Genomic DNA, 18,935 nt, shown 5'->3' with positions numbered 1-18,935 from the left:
ACTGGATGACCAACTTCCATCAAGGCCGAGTGGCCTATGCTAACTAGGATTGGATGACTCTTGTGACTTGGATTGGACCATTGATGACCTAGTTATGATAAGCTCCACCTCCAATCAGCACAGCCTCTAGGTCTCAGTGGAAGTTCATCATCTAGTCTTAGTCATTGTCATCGGTCCGGTCCCAATAGAAGTCGGCTATTAGGTCTCAGTCGTCGTTATTAGTTGGTCTTTATGGAATTCATTTGTTCGGTCTTGATTGTCACTATCAGTTTGGTCCGAGTATTAGTCGGCCATCTAGTCTATGTCATTGTCATCGATCCAATCTGTCCTATCTCGATCTTCGTGTTTGCCCAATCCCTGTGGAAATAGGTCACTCGATCCCTATCATTGTCTGGGTGTGGTCCTAGTGGAAGTTGGCCTGTTGGAAAGTCGGGGGCTTGTCCAGGTTATCGTCAATGATCTAATCCCAATAGAAGTCATCCATCTGATTCAGGTCGATTCCGGCGGTCCGGTTGTAGTAGAAGTTAGTTGTTTGGTTTGGATTGTTGCTTGCACTTCAATCCCTACCAACGCAAGCGGTTGGTCCCAATGGAAATCAACCCTCTAGTCCAAGATCTCAGTTGGCAATGACAATTCAATCCTAGTTAACAGTGGCAGCTTGGTTCCATCAGCTTCGATGGTCCGGTCTAATTACTGCTAGCGAGCAACTAAGCCTTTGTAGATTTGGATCAAATTGTAAAAGAGATTAAGTTACGATTTGAAATAATAAGAGTTTAAAAAAAATTTCAGCTTACAAAGAGATTGAGAAAGAACTTGAATTTAGGTCAAATTCAAATTCATACATTTTTAATTATCCAAACAATGAATTTAACTCAAATCTAAATTCAAATTTAAATCAATATGTATCTAAACATAGCATAAAATGATTTATTCAATAGGGTCATTTTTTAAAACAGGGGCAATAATTATACTTTAAAAGACTGAAAATACTTTATATTTTTGAACATCTAATTTTTTAAAAAATATCTTATATTTTTTAATGGAGGGAGTATACGGGTAAATGAGACTTAACTGCCAAAAAAATTATTTTATTCTAGTAAAATCTCAATAAATTTTAAAAATATAAAGGAAGTCCTTTGGTTCTTAATTAATTTTTTGATAAAATTTTTAAACTTATAAATTTACGGCCTATTTATCGAAATGTTCCTCCTTTACTTTAATTTACAATTCAATTTCCCATTTTAATTTAAGAATATAATGTTTTTAAAAAATAATTTCAATATTGAATTTATTTTATAAAAGTATTTGTTCGAATTTGCAATTTACTATCTTAGATTTGTAATTTCATTTATTATGATCTGTAGCTATGTATCTTAATTTTATTTATGAACACAATTTCAATATTTTTTTCTCATGAGAAATTATTTACTCAATTTTAAGATTTTACAACTTAATCTCTATAGTTTATAATTTTTATTTACTTAGTTTACAATTCAAGTTCAAAAATTTATTTAAAAATTCAAGATTTGAACCTTAAATTATAATGTTATTTTGTGAGTTATAGGTATTTGCAACTTACTTTCTCATATTTGCAATTTATATTCCAATTTTTATTTAGGAACACAAAATTTTAGTATTAATTTTATTTAAGAAATTTTATTTAAGAAATTTTATTTATAAATTTCTAAATAATATTTGGAACTCAAGTTGTAAACTAAGGTACATGGAATTGCACATTAGGTAAAGTAGATTGTAAATTCTTGGAATTAAATAGATAATTTCTCATGAGAAAAATAAATATGGGAGAATTTCAGTTAAAGACTACGACAGCTACTTAATTTACAAGTGGGTTTAAAAAATTTTAAAATTTCAGTTCAGTTCAAGGGAGAAAAGTTAAAAAGCTTCAACAGTGAAAAAACCAAAACACCCTTTACTTATTATTGTAGAATTGCTAATTGTTAATTTTCTTACTCCACTTGTTAATTAGTAATATGAGTTACAAAATATATAAAATTGACATATTTATATTTATAGAAGACTTAACATTAATTATTCAATCTTAAGCAACAACATCACTATTAGTAATTTAAAACTGATATTAGTAAATTAACAAGTAACGTTAACAAATTAATAATTAATATTACTGATTGTCTAACAATGAATATCATTTATAAGTGATATCAGTAAATTAACAAGTAAAGTAAAAAAAATTAAAAATGAGTTATTTTTCCTAACAAGTTAAGGGTATTTTGTTTTTTTCATTGTCAAAATTCTTTTAACTTTCTTCCTTAGATTAAACTGAAATTTCCAAAAAAAAAAAATCTTACATGTAATTAAGTAGCTATTGTGGTCCTTAATTGAAATTCTCCCAATAAATGTTGAGATTATGTTTATAAATAAAATACGGATATAGAGTTGAAATTGTAGTGGATACAAAGTTACAAGTTCAAGAGAATAAGTTGCAGATTCTTGAAAATGAATAAAAAATCTTATAAAATTTAATATTAAAATTTAGTGTTTTTACAAAAACATTTGTGTTCTTAAATTAAATTAAGAAATCAAGTTTCAAATCAAAGTAAAAAGGGTTGCAAATTTGAAAGTTTAAAATTTAGTCAAAAAAATGAATTAAGGATCAGGGGACTTTTTTTGTATTTTAAATTTGGTTGGAACTTTATCGTGATAAAATGGTTCAATTATGAATTAAGTGTCATTCTGCCATGATACATCTACGCTAACAGTGCTCCGGGCAAGTCCAAATGGGCAGGCCAATGTGAAAGAAAACAATCAGTGACAACGCAAAGGAGAAAAGAAGCCATTGACTTGCTAGCATGTTTGATGAGGGAGGAAGAAGGAAAATATTACATGGATCACAAAAGTTTCTGAGAGACACAGCTTTTAATCTTGTTTTTGCAGGTAAAGATACCATGACTTCGGCTCTCACGTGGTTCTTTTGGCTTGTTGGTAAACACCCTTCAGTAGACGCAAAGATTCATGGAGAGATCAAAAAAGAAAAGGAAGTAAAAGATCAAGTATATCTCCATGCCATCTTGTGGGAATCTCTGAGATTGTATCCTCCCGCACCTAAGGTGCCCGGGTAAACAATCAAACATGACATTCTTCCAAGTGGACATGAGATCAATCCTTGTACTATGGTAATAATATATTTGTATGCGATGGGAAGGGATGAACAGATATGGGGAAAAGATTAATTGCTTGGATCAAATTCAAACCAAAAAGATGGATCTAAAAGAAAAGAGACATTGTTCACATGCTGCCATACAAGTTTATTAGTTTCGCCGCAGGACTTAGGATTTGCTTGGGCAAGGACTTGTCCTTCATTCAACTGAAGATAATAGCTTGTGCTATATCTTTTGTAATTATCAAGCACATGTTGTATAAGATCATCCTGTTTCTCCCTTAGTTTCAATAGTGATTCGAGTGAGATCATGATCTCAAGGTCCATATCACAAGATGTTGATCAATATAAAGGTGGAAGGTATAATTTGTTTTGTTTTGTATGTATGTTTGAAGTTGTTAATTGAATTTTTTTTTGTCCTGCATGTGTTTTGTTTTCTACGTTTGATTATGTTATTGTGTGTATTGGCTGAATGGATATAATCAAGCGCCGATTCGCTTGGACCTAATGTCGCTATGAAGAGTTGAACTTAGCTTGCTGTTACATGGCATGATGTCATTGCCTATTAGCATAATCTACTTTGCACTCTACAAAGAATCTGTTTGTTCAATAACATAAAAGTACTGTTTCGATAGGATAGGTGGATTTAGACTTAAATTTTAAATTTAAATATCATATTAAAATTTATGTATTGAAAATCTTTTGTTTTGATAATATAAAAAATTTCAAATTTAAGTTAAGGATGAAAGAAATATGGGAACTAAAATGAAAAGAGTGGGAGTTAGAATAACTAGCATTTCAAATAACTAAAAGTGTAAGGAGAGTTGATATTACAAAAACAATTATAATAAAATATGAATTTAAATTTGAATTTGATCCAAATTATTAAGGTAACCTTTGGATTGATGGATTTGGACTTAAATTTTAAATTCAAATCTCACATTGAAATTTGTGTATTTAAAATTTTTGTTTTAAGTAGTTAAAAAAATTTCAAATGAAAAAGAGAGATTAATTGAGATTCAAAACAAAAATGAAAAAGAAATGATGAGTTTATTTTTATTTTTTAATTAACAAGAGATAAAAAAAGATATGAGAGCCATAGAAGTATTAATAGTAAAAAACTAAAAAAAATGTTTTAAAGTGTTTAAAATTTTAAATGATTAGGGCATAGAGAAATTTCAAATTATAAAGGAATTATAATTTAAAATAGACTTTAAAAATTTATAATTTTTTTGTGTAATCAAATGAAAAATTTGGTTTTAAAATCCAAATCTAAATCCAAATTTCCATTAATCCAACACATCATAAGTTTTTATGGATCTAAATGATAAGTTTGACTTAAATTCAAATTCTCTTACGTCCAAATGCAGCAAATTATTTACATAATAATGCCTCCTTCTCAATTTATAATATATTTTTAAATAAAATCCATGTATCAATAAGTTTATTAAATGTGCTTTACAATTTTATTTTTCAATATAAAAATATAAATTTTTAAAATACTATTCATTTAAAGCTTCATTTGTAAAAGAATATTAAAAAGAGATAATATATAAAAAGAATAATATTAAAAAAAAATATTCATAATAAACTTTATTTTTGTTAAAGTATTTTATATTTTGAGACACCGAATCTTTTTTAAAAAATTTTATAATTTAAAATAGATGGAGTTCAAATAAATCTGGATTGAAATATTCACATCTATTAAAAAAATAATGACGTTCTCTTTCAATTTTATTTTATCATCTATTTTTCTTTTAAGAAAAAACAACAAAAATGAAAAGAAATGAATGTACAATCTTGTTTGAAATTATTTTATTTTATTATTACGAGAACTATTGTTTTGTAGAAAATGTTTTAAGAAAAAAATAATAAAAGCATATTTTCTTTTGCATTTTCTCTTATTTTTCAAAAACAATAATCCTAAAACATTTAAAAATATTTTCATTTTGTATTTTTCAAAATAATATTTAATTTTTTTAATTTTCCAAAATATTTTTTAAAATACCTTATCAAATATATTTTTTTCATTTTAGGGAATATAAAATTATTTTTAAATAAGTTGCCAAACATTTCCATTGCCCCATCCATCTTCCACCACTTTCGTTCGGACTGTCAAATAGCTGAACCAACATTAATAAGCGCAAAAGGCCACCCACTAATAATATTTATTTTGTTATCATTCAATACCTATCTTACCTACAATCTTAAATTTACATATATAAATTATTTTAAAAATGATAACATAATCTGCCATGCAACAAGTTGGCCTTATTTTTTTCTGTTAAAAAATTAATATAAAATAATGCAAAAGCATGTGTTGAAGATAAATCTCAATACTTTTGTCCTTTTGATGTTATTTCTCTTTTAACAATTCTTTCATCATGATTTGTTTAAAAACTACAATACTCCACAAATTATTAGAATACTTGTTTTAATGTAAATAACATTTCTCCATGAATGAAAGAATCACATCAGCTTCTAATAATAAGCCCAACTTCTAATCCACAGGCCACAGCTCTACGTTATGAAAAAGCTGGTTGGAAATCAAGAAAACAGACGACACAAAAACATGGCATGCAGCCATGAAAACTTGTAGCTTGTTGGTTAGTGTGCCGCACACTCGGCCCACAGATTGCAAGTTCGAATGGCAGACCCAAAAAAAAAAAAAAAACGTTGCATGCAAAATGAACAAAAATTAGTCCAAAGTCTCAGTTATACTGAGTCTCCTACTGTTGCTGACACATTTACCGCTATAGTCCTCAGTCCTTAGCGTATATAAATCATATATGAACTTTATTAGACCTCTTGCTCATTATTCTTCCGCAGAATATTAAAGGAGGCATCTTCGATCAAAATATCAGAAATTTTTTTAAATCAAATCCTCTTCCCAGGACTTCTCAGGTTTCACCCATCAGATGAGACCCCATGCTCATGTTTCTGCAGAGTGAAGCAGTAAGGACAGAAGCTATCAACTAAAACTCAATTTACAAGGTACAAGCCCAGAATGTATAATTGTAATGGGAATTCTGACAAATCATAAATTCGTTAACACATAGTTACATACCAACATCTAACTTACAAGCAAATTGTCCATTTCACTTAAATAATCAGCTGAAAAGAATATGAACAGCATAACAGGTAATGAAATATAGTTGTCTTACAGCCAAGAAAGTCAAAAGAAACGGAGGGAGGCACTCAGCCTCAAGAATAAGAGGAAGAAGACTTTTGAAGACAAAAATAACCTCACTCAAAATCATTAACTACCATAATTATTCTAGTCTCTGTAAATTCCTCTTACTTGTAGGGTGCCTTTGCAAGTAATTTGATTATAAAATGTGAGCGTGTTAAAATATTTTACAAGCCACACTTTTCACAAGTAATGAATATTATAGCTCCTTCCTTTTAGAATTTGTGCAAATTCACAGGAGAAGTGCCTAGATTTTTTAAAGATTTGGCCAACGCAAGCTATTGGAAAATTAATTTCATGAATGCAGGATCAGTTGTAATTTTAGACTAATCAACAGAATATGTTTCAATTATTCAATAATATCAAATAATTAATTAGTAACAAGTATTGAAGTAATGGATTGGGTACATGTTATGGATAGACTATAATGAGTAGGCTACCAAGTAACTCTATGAGGGAACCAGGCTCTAATCCTCAAGCCTCAGCTCACTTGATAATAGTTATCAACTAATCATATTTACACTATAGTTAAGAGTTTGTTCTTGACCTAAATAAGAGTTGACAGATTCTCTAAACTGAATTGCAACCTATTCTTGCTTACTCCTTTCCTCTCTACCTACGAGCTTCTTCTAAATGGGGTCTCTCTAATATGACAATGGTACGACCTAAACTAATCATTATTCTATATCACAACCTACTTCTCTTTGCCAATCCCCAACAGGAGTACAGGATGGGAAGCACTAATTGCAACCAGTGTTTTCTGTTATCTATTCTGGGGGAAAAAAAACGTCGTTCTGAAGAACTAAAAAAACCAGAATATCTTTTAAATGTTTTGTTAATTTTTGTTCTGCAAAACTAGAGAAAAATAAAAAATATCATGCTTTCATTAATGACAATTATGTTAATAAAATAAATTATTTTTTCACCCTTTATTTCACCAATTTAGATATGTTTTCCAAAATAATGATTCAAAACGATTTTTTTCCATTTTGTTTCCAAAACTTGTTCCAAAAACTATTCTGCAAAATTGTTTTAAAAACAGAAAATAGAACCAAACAAGCCCAATAAGATATATCTTTTGTGATGTAAAACTCGGCAAGGCAGGCTCACTTTCATGGTCAAACATTTAGTGAGTTGAACTAGTGCTCAAACAAGAAAAAGAGGGGGGGGGTATACATCAACAAATGGTCATGCCTAATGGAGATCAACACCTGTAGATATATCTTTATTCAGCATTCAAAAGCAATCATAAGGGAACATATAAGTCAGCCATCAGTTTCATTTCACAGAGATGCAACCCATGAGATGAAAGCAAATTACTTTGTGGAAGGCATGGAAAGAACAATAGTAATTCATTCCCAAAATCAATCCTTGTTTTCTGGGTAACACATGAAACTCATTCAGCTACGGAACACAACAACTGTATTAGTCAAACAGCAGCGAATCTTCTAATGTTACAATTACTTGAGATTTCATTAAAAGAATCCAATCTTACCAACACATTCTGAAAAAACTTGGAACATAATTGTTCTCATAGACATAAACATCTTGACAAGTTTATCTCAGAAGTTACATTCTTCACTTGCAAATCATTTGAGATTAGAGATATGCTCGAGAGTCAAGTCCATATTCTTTAATTTACACAAGGGAACGACAGAAAGCATCAGAAAGATAATCTCAAAAGTTAAAAGAAAGGAACAAATAAGGAATAGAAACAAGAATAAACGATACACTTAAGACTATCACATATTGCACAGTTAACGTTCACAATATCAAGCTGTTTCTGTCACCACAAGATTTATTGATCCATCTAACAATAAACAGCTATATGCACACCATGCAGGAAGGTCAACAAAATGAGAACATAACAAACTCAGCCAAACCTCTCTCTAATGGCCTTAAGCAGTTACAGAACATAAATAACCACAATAAACTACTTAGATCCCCAAAGTAAGGAAGAAGATAAAAAACACAAAAGGAAATATAGGAGGAAATCATGTGTGTTATAGCATGTCAAAACTTTTTAAGGCTACCAGAGAGTTCAAACAAATTTAAATCTAAGTTATATGATGACTCCCAACCTGATTTTATCCGTTAGAGCCTAGCAGTTCAAACAATCCACAGCAATTCAACCAGGAGGACTTTCGCATTGGGGGATCCGATGCCACTAGGGGCTGCAAACCAGTTCATTAAAGAAAAACAGTTGTAAGTATAATTTACCACACAACGTTTGCAAGGGTCGAATTAAGATTGCAATCATGAAAATGTAATACCTGCTCTTCAGAGCATTCCGGAATTTCAGAATCTTTGGTATGTTCTATAGCATTAGTAGATTCAGGGATAGGACTACCATATGATGAATTTGGTAATTTACTATCATATTCCTTTTGTTTAGATACATCCAAACTTAAAACTCCAGCATTTTCATTAGAGGAGGGATATACTTTATCATCATTTCTTTGCATACCAAGATCTGCTGCTCCTACTTTAGCAGCCGCTGGCTTCTCTGGCAAAGAACTTTCAGTATCACTGCTTTTCTCCACAGACACTAAACTCTCTGTCTTAACTGAATCATCGATCTCCTTGAATGGCGTATTTTCAGAAATGAACATCATTTGGACTGGTGCCGAACCAGAGGATTTACCCAAATACTCAGGCGTTGCTGCCTCTTGTATTGAATTACAGGATTTAAAATCAGAGTCCCTCTCAGATGGAGATCCGTAGGTTGAAGTAGCATTGGAGTTTTTATTCTCATGATTTGATTCTTCAGCAGACTCAGTGTACTTAATGATGTCACGTTTGCCATCAGAAGTCTCCTCTGATTTCAACTCCCCACCGATTTTACCAACAATGTCCTCCTTTGTTTTAACAAATCCAACGCTCTCAAAATCACTCAACTCATTGGCTGATAAACTCACCTCACCAGCATCGCTTCCTTTCTCATCCTGGGACTTCAAATCATCACTTCCTAACATTTGTTATCGAATCAAACAAAGCAATATCAAGAAAACAGCCTCGTTAACAAAAACCCAGGCACCAGTTTGCCCAAATACAATCGATCATTAAGTTCAAAGGTGTATGGCGGTGTCTACTTGAACTACTGGACAGACAAGCTGCACATTCGTAATACATAGCAAAACAAGAAGAAATAACAGATACACAAATACCCAATTAACCAAAAAAAAGGTGTAAAAGAAAAGGCAACAAGCACAGATAATCAATAATTGAAAAGCATGAACGCATGATTGCTTGCCAGTTATGCATGCCTTGATAAAGTACCTTGTTGGCCGTCACTTGAGGGGTTGATATTAGCCTCCTTTACCTTCTTTTTCTTGGCAGCCTTTCTCCTCCTAGAAGCTGATGGCATGATTAGGCTTTGTTAGGTAAACAATGACACGCCACAGATCGTGGGGTGTTTCCGTTCCGTCTCAATACTCTGGCCCCTGAGTGTGTGTGTGTGTGTGTGTGTATCTCTTTCTCTCACTTTTTGTGTTGGAGAGAATGAGATTAAGAATGAGACTTGTCGTGCCAATAATTCAAATAAATCAAAAGAACAGGGATTTACAGAAAGATGTTTTCTGAGAAATGCAAGAACGACACCAGGAGGTCACTGAGTGAGTGCATCTTCTACCATCGTCGCGCTCGTTGGAGTAGCAATAAATGCAGCGAGAAGAGGACGTGGTGGATTTGAGTTAAAGTTTCAAACTTGAGAAAATATTCGCAAGAGGTGGAAATGGGAAGAATCAAAGAATACAGGAAGAAGAAGGTGAGAGTAATGGCGGAAGGAATTTTTGTTTTTTTCCTTTTAATTTAATTTTGTTGGGTTGTCTGATTTTGATTAATTGTTTATTGATTTTGCACAAGTTATGGTGTGGCAGAAGAAGAAAGCGAGAGGTCTGTAATGCGCCAACTCAGTATTTTTGTCAGGGCTTGTGTGGTTCCCACTTCCACATTTTTTATCTCCACAAGGAAGAGACAAATTCGTTTTCTAAAAAAAGGATATGTAAAAAAAAATTCCTTAATTCTTTTTTTTTGACCAAAAAATTTTCTTAATTCATTCTTCGAGCAAAAATAGAAGCAAATCTCATCAATTTTTTTTTATATTTCATTTTCTATATATAAATTTTCTGAACAGAGAATAGTTAGGTAGTTACTGTGGGGAAATATTTAATTTCCTTATTTAAATTTTATATCAATAATATATATAATTCAAATATTTATTTTTTTTAGTAACTTAATAGAATTTAATAAGACAACCAAATTTTGACAGAATTATCTCAAAACAAATCAAAAGGCAAATTAGATAATACTCCATGAATTATTGATCTGTTTCTGTGTATTTCCCTGCACAGTTTCGTACTTTCATTTTAAATTCGGTATGTTCAGTGTAAATATTCTTGGTATGTCAATATATATATATATATATATATTTTTTTTTTTTTTTTGCCAACGGCATGTCAAATTGTCAATAGTACTTTAAAGCATAAAATATAATGAATATTTGTGGTGAGTCTCATTGTATATTAAAAAGTAAGATTAGATGTGTGCCAATATGATTAATTCTTTACCATGCAATCTCTTTAATTTTTTTTAATATCAAATCAATTTTTTTTTGGACAAATGTCAAATCAATATTAAATCATAACATTTTAGTGCTTTTCTTATCCAAAACCTAATTCCTTTAAAAGATTTTTTATTTTTTAAAATTTTGATTCTTATGCTTGAATATATTTGTTATTTGGTCTTTTTGACTTTTTTTTTCCTAAAATTGTACTGACAAGTTGAGATTCAAATCTTGTGGAAGAAAAAATTGTAATGAGAGAATTAACTTGAATTGAATCTAATAATGATTAAATTTGATAAGATAATATTTAAAATCTTTAAGGATGTGGATCCCATTTGCGTGGCACCACGTAAAAAAATTTTTTGCTCCTAATAAAATCAATGGTCATAAAGATTTTATAGAATCAAATTCGGTATTTAACTAATTTTCTTCTCTCTCTTTTTTTCGGCTGATGCATATTTAATCTCCTTCCTCGTTTGGTGCTATCATGTATTAATTTTGATCCCTCTTTCCCGCATATCTTTTGGAATTGATAATTTGCTCGAGATTCTTAACCAAAGTCCAAAGAGATAACAGAGGATACACATAGAACACACCTCTTTATACCTTGTTTTTCTTCTATTTTTTCTTCAATAATATCATTGCTAGTTTCAGTATTTTTAGTGTTTTTTTTTTCACTTGAAACAATGAACTTTTAGATGTTGGGACGTTGTTCGGAGTGAAGAAGGTCGTACATGGACTATTGGGACCTTTGAGCGGTATGTAAACTATGTCTCTTTGATTCTGCATCTTCTCACTTCCGCACCCCATAAAATGAAAAAGAAACACAATCTTCCTTAAGTTTTCTAGGAATGAAGCGAAAGACGCGAAGAAGAAAATAATGTAAAGTGTTGGCAGAGAGAAAGATTGGGTGAAAACTATATCTGATTCTATAAAATTTTTATGGCTGTTGATTCTACTGGGAGCAAGAGATTTTGCCATGTAGTGCCACTCATTCCATGCGTGTAGTTGGGACATGCGTGAGATCCAAATTCAATTTTAATGTGTATTCTAAGTTGTTTTTCAAACATAATAATTGCACAGGAGAGTGAAATCAAATACCATATTCCCAACAAATAAGTAATTCATCCATCCCAAATTCTAAAATAATTTAAAACAACATTACACATATCAATAAAATGTAATTATGATACCTTACAAATTTAATTTTCAAAAACTAACTATAAGTTTTTAAAAATATCCCTACACACTTAATCATTACGTTACAATATCATCTCAATTTTGTTCACTTGAAGGGTAATAATGAAAAAATATAATTAATAATACCTTAATTTTTTTAAATTATTTTATATTTTGAGATAAAAAAATTTATCTAATGTTATTTTATAATTTGAGATGGGCGAGTACATTGGCTTGAAAAAAAAAAGGCTCAAATTTTAATAACTCTTTTTTGAGATTTGAAGGTCCCTCACTAATCAGTGGCCGCAACTTCTCATTTTAAGAGGAAACGTAAAGCTTAGTGACTTGAAAGTTATTCGCCATCCTTATTATTTAACGTTACGCATGCCATGATATCAAGCAAGGCACTTTAGACTTGCATTTTCCTCTTATGATGCACTCATATGCAGAGCGACCAACGAAGCATAAACACCACCATTAATCTTCATCAAGGAGTCATGGATTCCCTTCTCAGCAATCTTTCCATTCTTCACTACTGCTATGACGTCGGCACCTTTAATTGTGGAGAGACGATGAGCTACCACTACAGTAGTTCTATTCACCGTAACATTGTCTAAGGCTTCTTGAACTACACGTTCAGACTCTGCATCTAATGCACTGGTTGCCTCGTCAAGCAAAAGGATTCTTGGGTTTTTCAATATGGCTCTTGCAATGGCTATCCTCTGCTTTTGCCCTCCTGACAACTGTGTGCCTCTCTCCCCAACAAAGGTGTCAAATCCACTTGGAAGTGAACTTATGAACGTGTATGCGTTGGCTGCTTTTGCTGCTGCAACTATCTCTTCCTCATTTGCACCTCCTATTTTGCCATAAGCTATGTTGTCTCGGATAGTTTCATTGAAAAGAATTGGCTCTTGACTAACCAAACCCATCTGCTGTCCAGAATCAGGGTCATAAAATCTCTCAAGGAGACTTATAACTGTAGATTTTCCACTGCCACTTTCTCCAACCAGAGCAACAGTCTAGGAAAAAGACATAAGAAATGCAATTACATCATATAGTCTTGGCAAGAAAATGCTATTTATTCAATCTAAAACCTTGAAGTCATGTTGATTGAATACCTTTCCAGAGGGTATGGTTAGGTTCAGTTCTCTGAAAATTTGAACATCTGGCCTTGTTGGGTATTTGAAGCTAACATTTCTGAGTTCAATTTCACCATTCACAGAATCTAATGTCATGCCCTCATCGCCACTAGAGTCAATGCTGGGTTTACTGTCTAGGATTTTAAATATTGAAGCTGTGGAGTCCTTGGCCTTGTTGGTGTCTGGTGCCCAGGCACTCGTCTGGGAAACCCCTATTGCTGTAATCGTTAAAGCAAAGAAAACCTGCAAGTAACCTACAGTAAGAACCATATCAAAAGCAGCAAAACAAATATGTGGAGACAGTCCGTTAGTGATATACCTTGAAAACCTGTCCAAAATTTGCTAACCCTTTCTTTACAAAGATGGATCCTACGTAGAAACACAGGGCATTTGTGCAGTATAAAGCAAAGAAGGAGAAGCCATAACCAACACCGCTAACAAAACCTAGTCGAATGCCTTATTTTTCTGGCCCCTCACATTTCTTCCTATACATTTCCATGACCTTCGGCTCAGCACAGAATGATGCAACAGTCCTAATGCTACCAACTGCATCATTTGCCACCTGACTGGCCTCTTCATACATCAGCTACAACAGGAAAACAAAACAAAAAATAAGTGTCCAAAATAAAACCCTTTGGATTTTATTGGCAATAAAGAAAGTAAGAACTAAGAAGGCTAACCTTAGCATCTGCACTAAACCCTTTCAGAAACCTCATCTGAAATACTCCTTGCAAAAGAATCAAAGGTGACACAGCAAGAACCACAAAAGAGAGTCTCCAATTAGCTAAAAATGCTATAAGGAGGCCTGTTGTTATTGTTGCTATGTTCTGCACAATAAGGGCCAAGGTGTCGCCAACAAGACTTCTCACAGTTGAGGCATCTGTAGATAACCTTGCACCTACTGCACCACTGGAAGATGAGAAACATTTGAGTTTGATGAATGATAGAAATTAAAGCATAATAACTCCTATAATAACTTGTTAATTTACCTTGAATTTGCAGGATCATCAAACCAACTGATTTGCTGGTGCACAACCTTCTCAAATGTCAAAGAACGAATTCGTTCTATTAATTTTCCACCAGCAACTCCAAAGAAGTAATTTTGTAACGGTAGAGTCACTAAAGAAACTAAACCCAAAATCACATAAAGAACTCCCCAAAATTTTGATTCTTTCCTCATTTGTTCAGGTGGTTTATATAACATTCTAATAGCTGATGAAAGCAGGAGGCCAAATATAGGGAAAACTAGGCCTTGTATTGCAGCTGCAACTGATCCAAGCAATAACACAGGAATCTCAGTTTTGTTCAAATAGGCCAAGCGCATAATGGAAACCTCTTGCCGCTTGACATTTGCAGATTTGGGTTTTCCAGGATCATCACCTTCTCCAGAAGGATATGTATTAGTTCGATTAGCTAGATCAAGGCTAAGTGAGTGAGAAGATTGCCTTCCTGATGAAATTCTTCTAAATGATCTCAACCATGATTTTTGGTTCTCAGAGGAAGAAATGTTTCTGTCTATATAACTGGTAGTGGCCTTATCTGTTTCCGATTTTTCTCCAGCTTCAGCTTTATCTGCACCTTCTTGGAGACGAACAAGCTGAGAATAAGCACCATCAGGATTCTGGATTAACTCATCATGAGTTCCTGCTAATAGAAGAAAAATGACAAAGTGTATATGTAATTATTTTGAGTTCAAGGATTTTAACAATAAAATTAGTCGCGGTGCTGTATTCATATGTGAATGAAATTTGGCCCAAAAAAAAAAAAAGAATAAAATGCATAAGAGTAGGTAATGTAACCTTTTTCCACTATTTTCCCTTGATACACCACTGCTATTGCATCAGCATTTCTAATAGTTGTCAAACGATGAGCAACAACCACTGTGGTCCTGTTTAACATGACATTTACCAATGCATCTTGAACAATGCGTTCAGACTCAGCATCTAGTGCGCTTGTTGCTTCATCAAGAAGGAGGATTTTAGGGTTCTTCAGAATTGCCCTTGCAATGGCAATCCGTTGCTTTTGTCCCCCGGAAAGTTGAGTTCCATGCTCCCCTACCATGGTGTCAAGTCCCTGCAAACAGTGAAACAAATATCGACTAAGTATTATAATTATTCTCTAAGATTCCAAAACTGTGCATTTATCATTAAAAGTTAAAACTAAAGAATTTGATATACCTTTGGCATTTTGTCGATAAATTTTGCAGCGTTGGCAAGCTTTGTCGCTGTAGTTATTTCATCATCAGTTGCATTATCCTTGCCATATGCTATATTTTCTTTGATGGTACCTGTAAATAACATCGGTTCCTGACTAACAAGCCCAATCTTTTCTCTTATCCACTTAAGTTTGAAGTCCCTCAAATTAACACCATCTATAAATACTTCACCAGCATCAGGGTCATAGAATCTTTCTAATAAACTAATTACAGTTGACTTTCCGCTTCCACTTTGACCCACTAAAGCGCTGGTCGTGCCTCTTGGAACATGCAGTGAGAATCCAGCAAAAACCTGCACGTCTGGCCTTGCAGGGTATCTGAAATAAACATCTTTAAGTTCAATATCTCCCTTGATGTCCTCCAAGACAGCCCCATTAGTGTTATAAGCATCAATTTTGGGTTTTCTTTCAATAGTCTCAAACATCTTGTATGCCGCAGCTTGACCTGCTGCGAATGCATTGAGACTTGGCGATGTCTGTCCCAGTGCCCTGGTTCAATAAGATAACAAAGACGTAAGGAAGGTACATAAGGTTGTGTTGCATGATAAAAGATTGATGAGTATGATATGTAAAGGCATATTAGATGTTTACTATTAACTTCATTCATATTTATGAAGAGCCTACTGGTGAACAATGAACACCAAGTTATGTTAAACATAGTGCGTGTTTAGTTTTATTTTTTCATTTTTTTTGCCAAAAGTCAGTTTGACAAAAATCAATTCAATAAAAAATAGTTGTCGTAACGAAAAGTCTTCAGTGGCTTGGGTCTTTCAGCTGAAAGGGCCTCGGAAAAGATTATAAACCATAACCGAAATTGGTCTCGCTCACATTCCACCCGTCATAAGCGCCATAATTATAGTGATGACAGCTCCACCATTGTACCCTCTCTCGCGGATCAGCTTGGCTCCATACCACATTGCAAGTCCATAAGTGCTGAAGATTATAAACAAAACAACTCCAAATCCAAGCCCCGTGGCCATCCCTTGTTTAACCATTGTTTTATAGGCGACTTTCAACTTGCTATTATACGTTTCTACTGCTTTCTTCTCCCCAGTGAAAGATGCAACCTAGTTCAATATCACAAGTACTAGTCAAGCACTAGAACAATTTCAAACATCTCAGACACTTAGTATGAGTATTTTTTTTTTTTTTTTGCCCTACTGTTTTAATAGCTCCAACGGTTTGTTCAACCACGTTTCCTGCTTCTGCATAAGCAAGTTGTCCACGACTTGACATTTTTGCCACAAACATTGACGAAATTCCACCAGCAATGACAACACATGGAACACATGAAAGCAAAACCAGAGCAAGTAACCATCCTCTTGTAAAGGCAACCACAAAACCGCCGACAAAAGTTGAAGCAAGTTGCAGAGACTTCCCCACCTGTTATAAAGTTCTTATGAGTTCTATTGGAATCAGACCACTAATCCATATTTAAATCGATCTAGAATAAGGAACAATACAGGATTGGGGGGGGGGGGTAAGGAATAGAAGAAAAGACTACTATAATACTTGCAAGATCAAGACACTTGATTATGGCGACTTCCATATAAGAAAGGAAAGGAGGTTCACCTTTTCGCCCATGGCATCTTGAATGAGAATGGTATCACCAGACATCCTACCAATGACCTCTCCTGTGGTTGTTTCAGTGTCGAAGAATGCAATATCCTGTCTTAATATTGTTTTCAAGTACAGACCACGAATCCGTGCGGCTTGCCTTTCTCCTGTCACCATCCAACTAGCTACCTCTGTGGCATATGTAAAAAAATGACTCCCAGATTGCCCGTAATTTTCTTTAAACTAAACACACAAAATATAGATGTGGCTTACCAGATAGCGATCACCAATTAATTAAGAGATGCCATTACATTCATATGGATTTGTGAACAAATTAAGAATAAGACAAGAATACAAATGTATGTGGTGTTTACATCACATCTTTATTTACATAGTATTGGTTTTTTATCCATCTTTTCTCAAAATATATCAATATATATAATTAAAGAGATTTGGAATGATAACTTGGATGCGGCATTCAAGAAAACGCATTTTGTAATGTACTCCACAAAAGTTTGAACTTACCGTGTTCTCCCAAATTGGAAAGCTTAAGAAAACGATGCCCTACGTACCTTCCTCAATATGCTTACGTTTATGAGATAAACAAATTTATATGACTTCCTAAAACTAGCGAAGTATCAACGAAATAGAAATAAAAGAATGAGGAATCTTACGGAGACTTGAAGCAACGCCAGAACCAATAGCCAGGTATACAAAGAGTAATGCAACCTGTTCTAAAGTAACAGATATCAATTAGTTTTCTTTCCCACGTAAAATCTGTAATCCAGATTGTAGTAATTAAGTAGGCAAAGTGATGAAGTTAGAAAACAAAAGATTCTCAGTCTTTTGAGTCTAATTAGAGAAAACTACCCTTCCCTCTTCCAAAAGTGACGTGGCAAAGTAAAATTGGCTTTTCATCATACAGCTTAGAAGCTACATGCTCATTTGGGATAGTCAAAATCCAGAAATAGAAAAGCAAATACATCAGTAGTCTAGTAATTTAAATGCATAGTGTACCTTAGAAACTTCACGCACAATGCGTGGTTGATCAGTCGAACCAAACGTGTTGATGAGCTTCCCAAAAATCAGTGTCATGAGAGGCTGTGATAATCCATTGGCCAACGCACAGATCGTACCGATGATCATCAAGACCACGTCGGGACGGTCCGCGAAAGTAAAGAGCTTGTGAAAGGGAACTCTCTGGTTTCCCGATGAATCTGTTGATCCTTGTGCCATGGCTGCTGAGTCCGGCCACTCACTGATCCAAAACTTTTCTGCGTTGATAATGTCTTTCTTCTTCTCCTTTAGCCACAGAATTTTGCGAACTGAATAAAGAAAGGAAGCAAGAATTCCACTGTGGTTAACGAAACATGTTAAACGATAATGATTGAGAAGAAAGAAAGAAACGTAGCATGATGCATGTGACGTAGGAAAGACAAGAAATGAAAGAACAGTGGCGATCGAAGAGGAGAGATGGATAGCACAGAATCTTCTAGTCGGTTCTGTTACGAACTCGATCTAATTTAGGTATAGCATTAATTTATTTTAACAGAAAAGAGAGGGAGAGAGTGGTCTTAGAAATAAGAATTTATCTTTAACAAATTAAATTCTGCTAGACGTAACAAAAAGAAAAAAACTAAAAACTAAAATCCTTTTGGATGCTTTTTTGTTTGAGAGAATGCAGAGAAGTTTTCTTTTTCAAGAAAATTACGAAGGGGTCAGTGGGTTAGGTATATGATGTTTTCATTTATTTAAGAGAATTATTTATTGTATATTTATAAATTTACTCTTAAACTTATAAAATAAAAATCGATTAAAGGTGTGATAAAAAAAATCAATTATAAGGATATATTTGATTTTAACATTAAAAAAACTATATTTATAAAAACATCAATTCTACGTTTCAAGAAGGTAAAAGTGAAGCATGTGGGGTCATTTATTAACTTTTTTGAAAAA

The 18,935-nt window shown here is 33.2% G+C and overlaps 1 protein-coding gene and 1 pseudogene across 1 annotated transcript; both read right to left on the bottom strand.

The window, feature by feature from the left end:
• Positions 1-5,456: 5,456 nt before the first annotated feature.
• LOC129299099 (uncharacterized) lies at positions 5,457-10,125 on the bottom strand. Its single transcript, XM_054937541.1, has 5 exons — positions 9,892-10,125; positions 9,606-9,809; positions 8,600-9,294; positions 8,408-8,500; positions 5,457-6,076 (listed from the first exon to the last, which is right to left on the bottom strand). Exons 2-4 carry the CDS (start codon positions 9,691-9,693, stop codon positions 8,414-8,416), a joined length of 870 nt encoding a protein of 289 aa, XP_054793516.1. The 5' UTR covers positions 9,694-9,809; positions 9,892-10,125; the 3' UTR covers positions 5,457-6,076; positions 8,408-8,413.
• Positions 10,126-12,298: 2,173 nt separating this feature from the next.
• LOC129299098 (ABC transporter B family member 9-like) lies at positions 12,299-18,215 on the bottom strand (annotated as a pseudogene).
• Between the last annotated feature and the right edge of the window lie 720 nt (positions 18,216-18,935).

The sequence above is a fragment of the Prosopis cineraria genome, unplaced genomic scaffold, assembly GCF_029017545.1.
Source record: "Prosopis cineraria cultivar Desert tree isolate PC_DT_omini unplaced genomic scaffold, ASM2901754v1 PC1032, whole genome shotgun sequence".
In the NCBI taxonomy this organism is placed as follows: Eukaryota; Viridiplantae; Streptophyta; class Magnoliopsida; order Fabales; family Fabaceae; genus Prosopis; species Prosopis cineraria.
The sequence above is the reverse complement of the archived record's forward strand: the minus strand, read 5'-3'. Positions and strand labels throughout refer to the sequence as shown.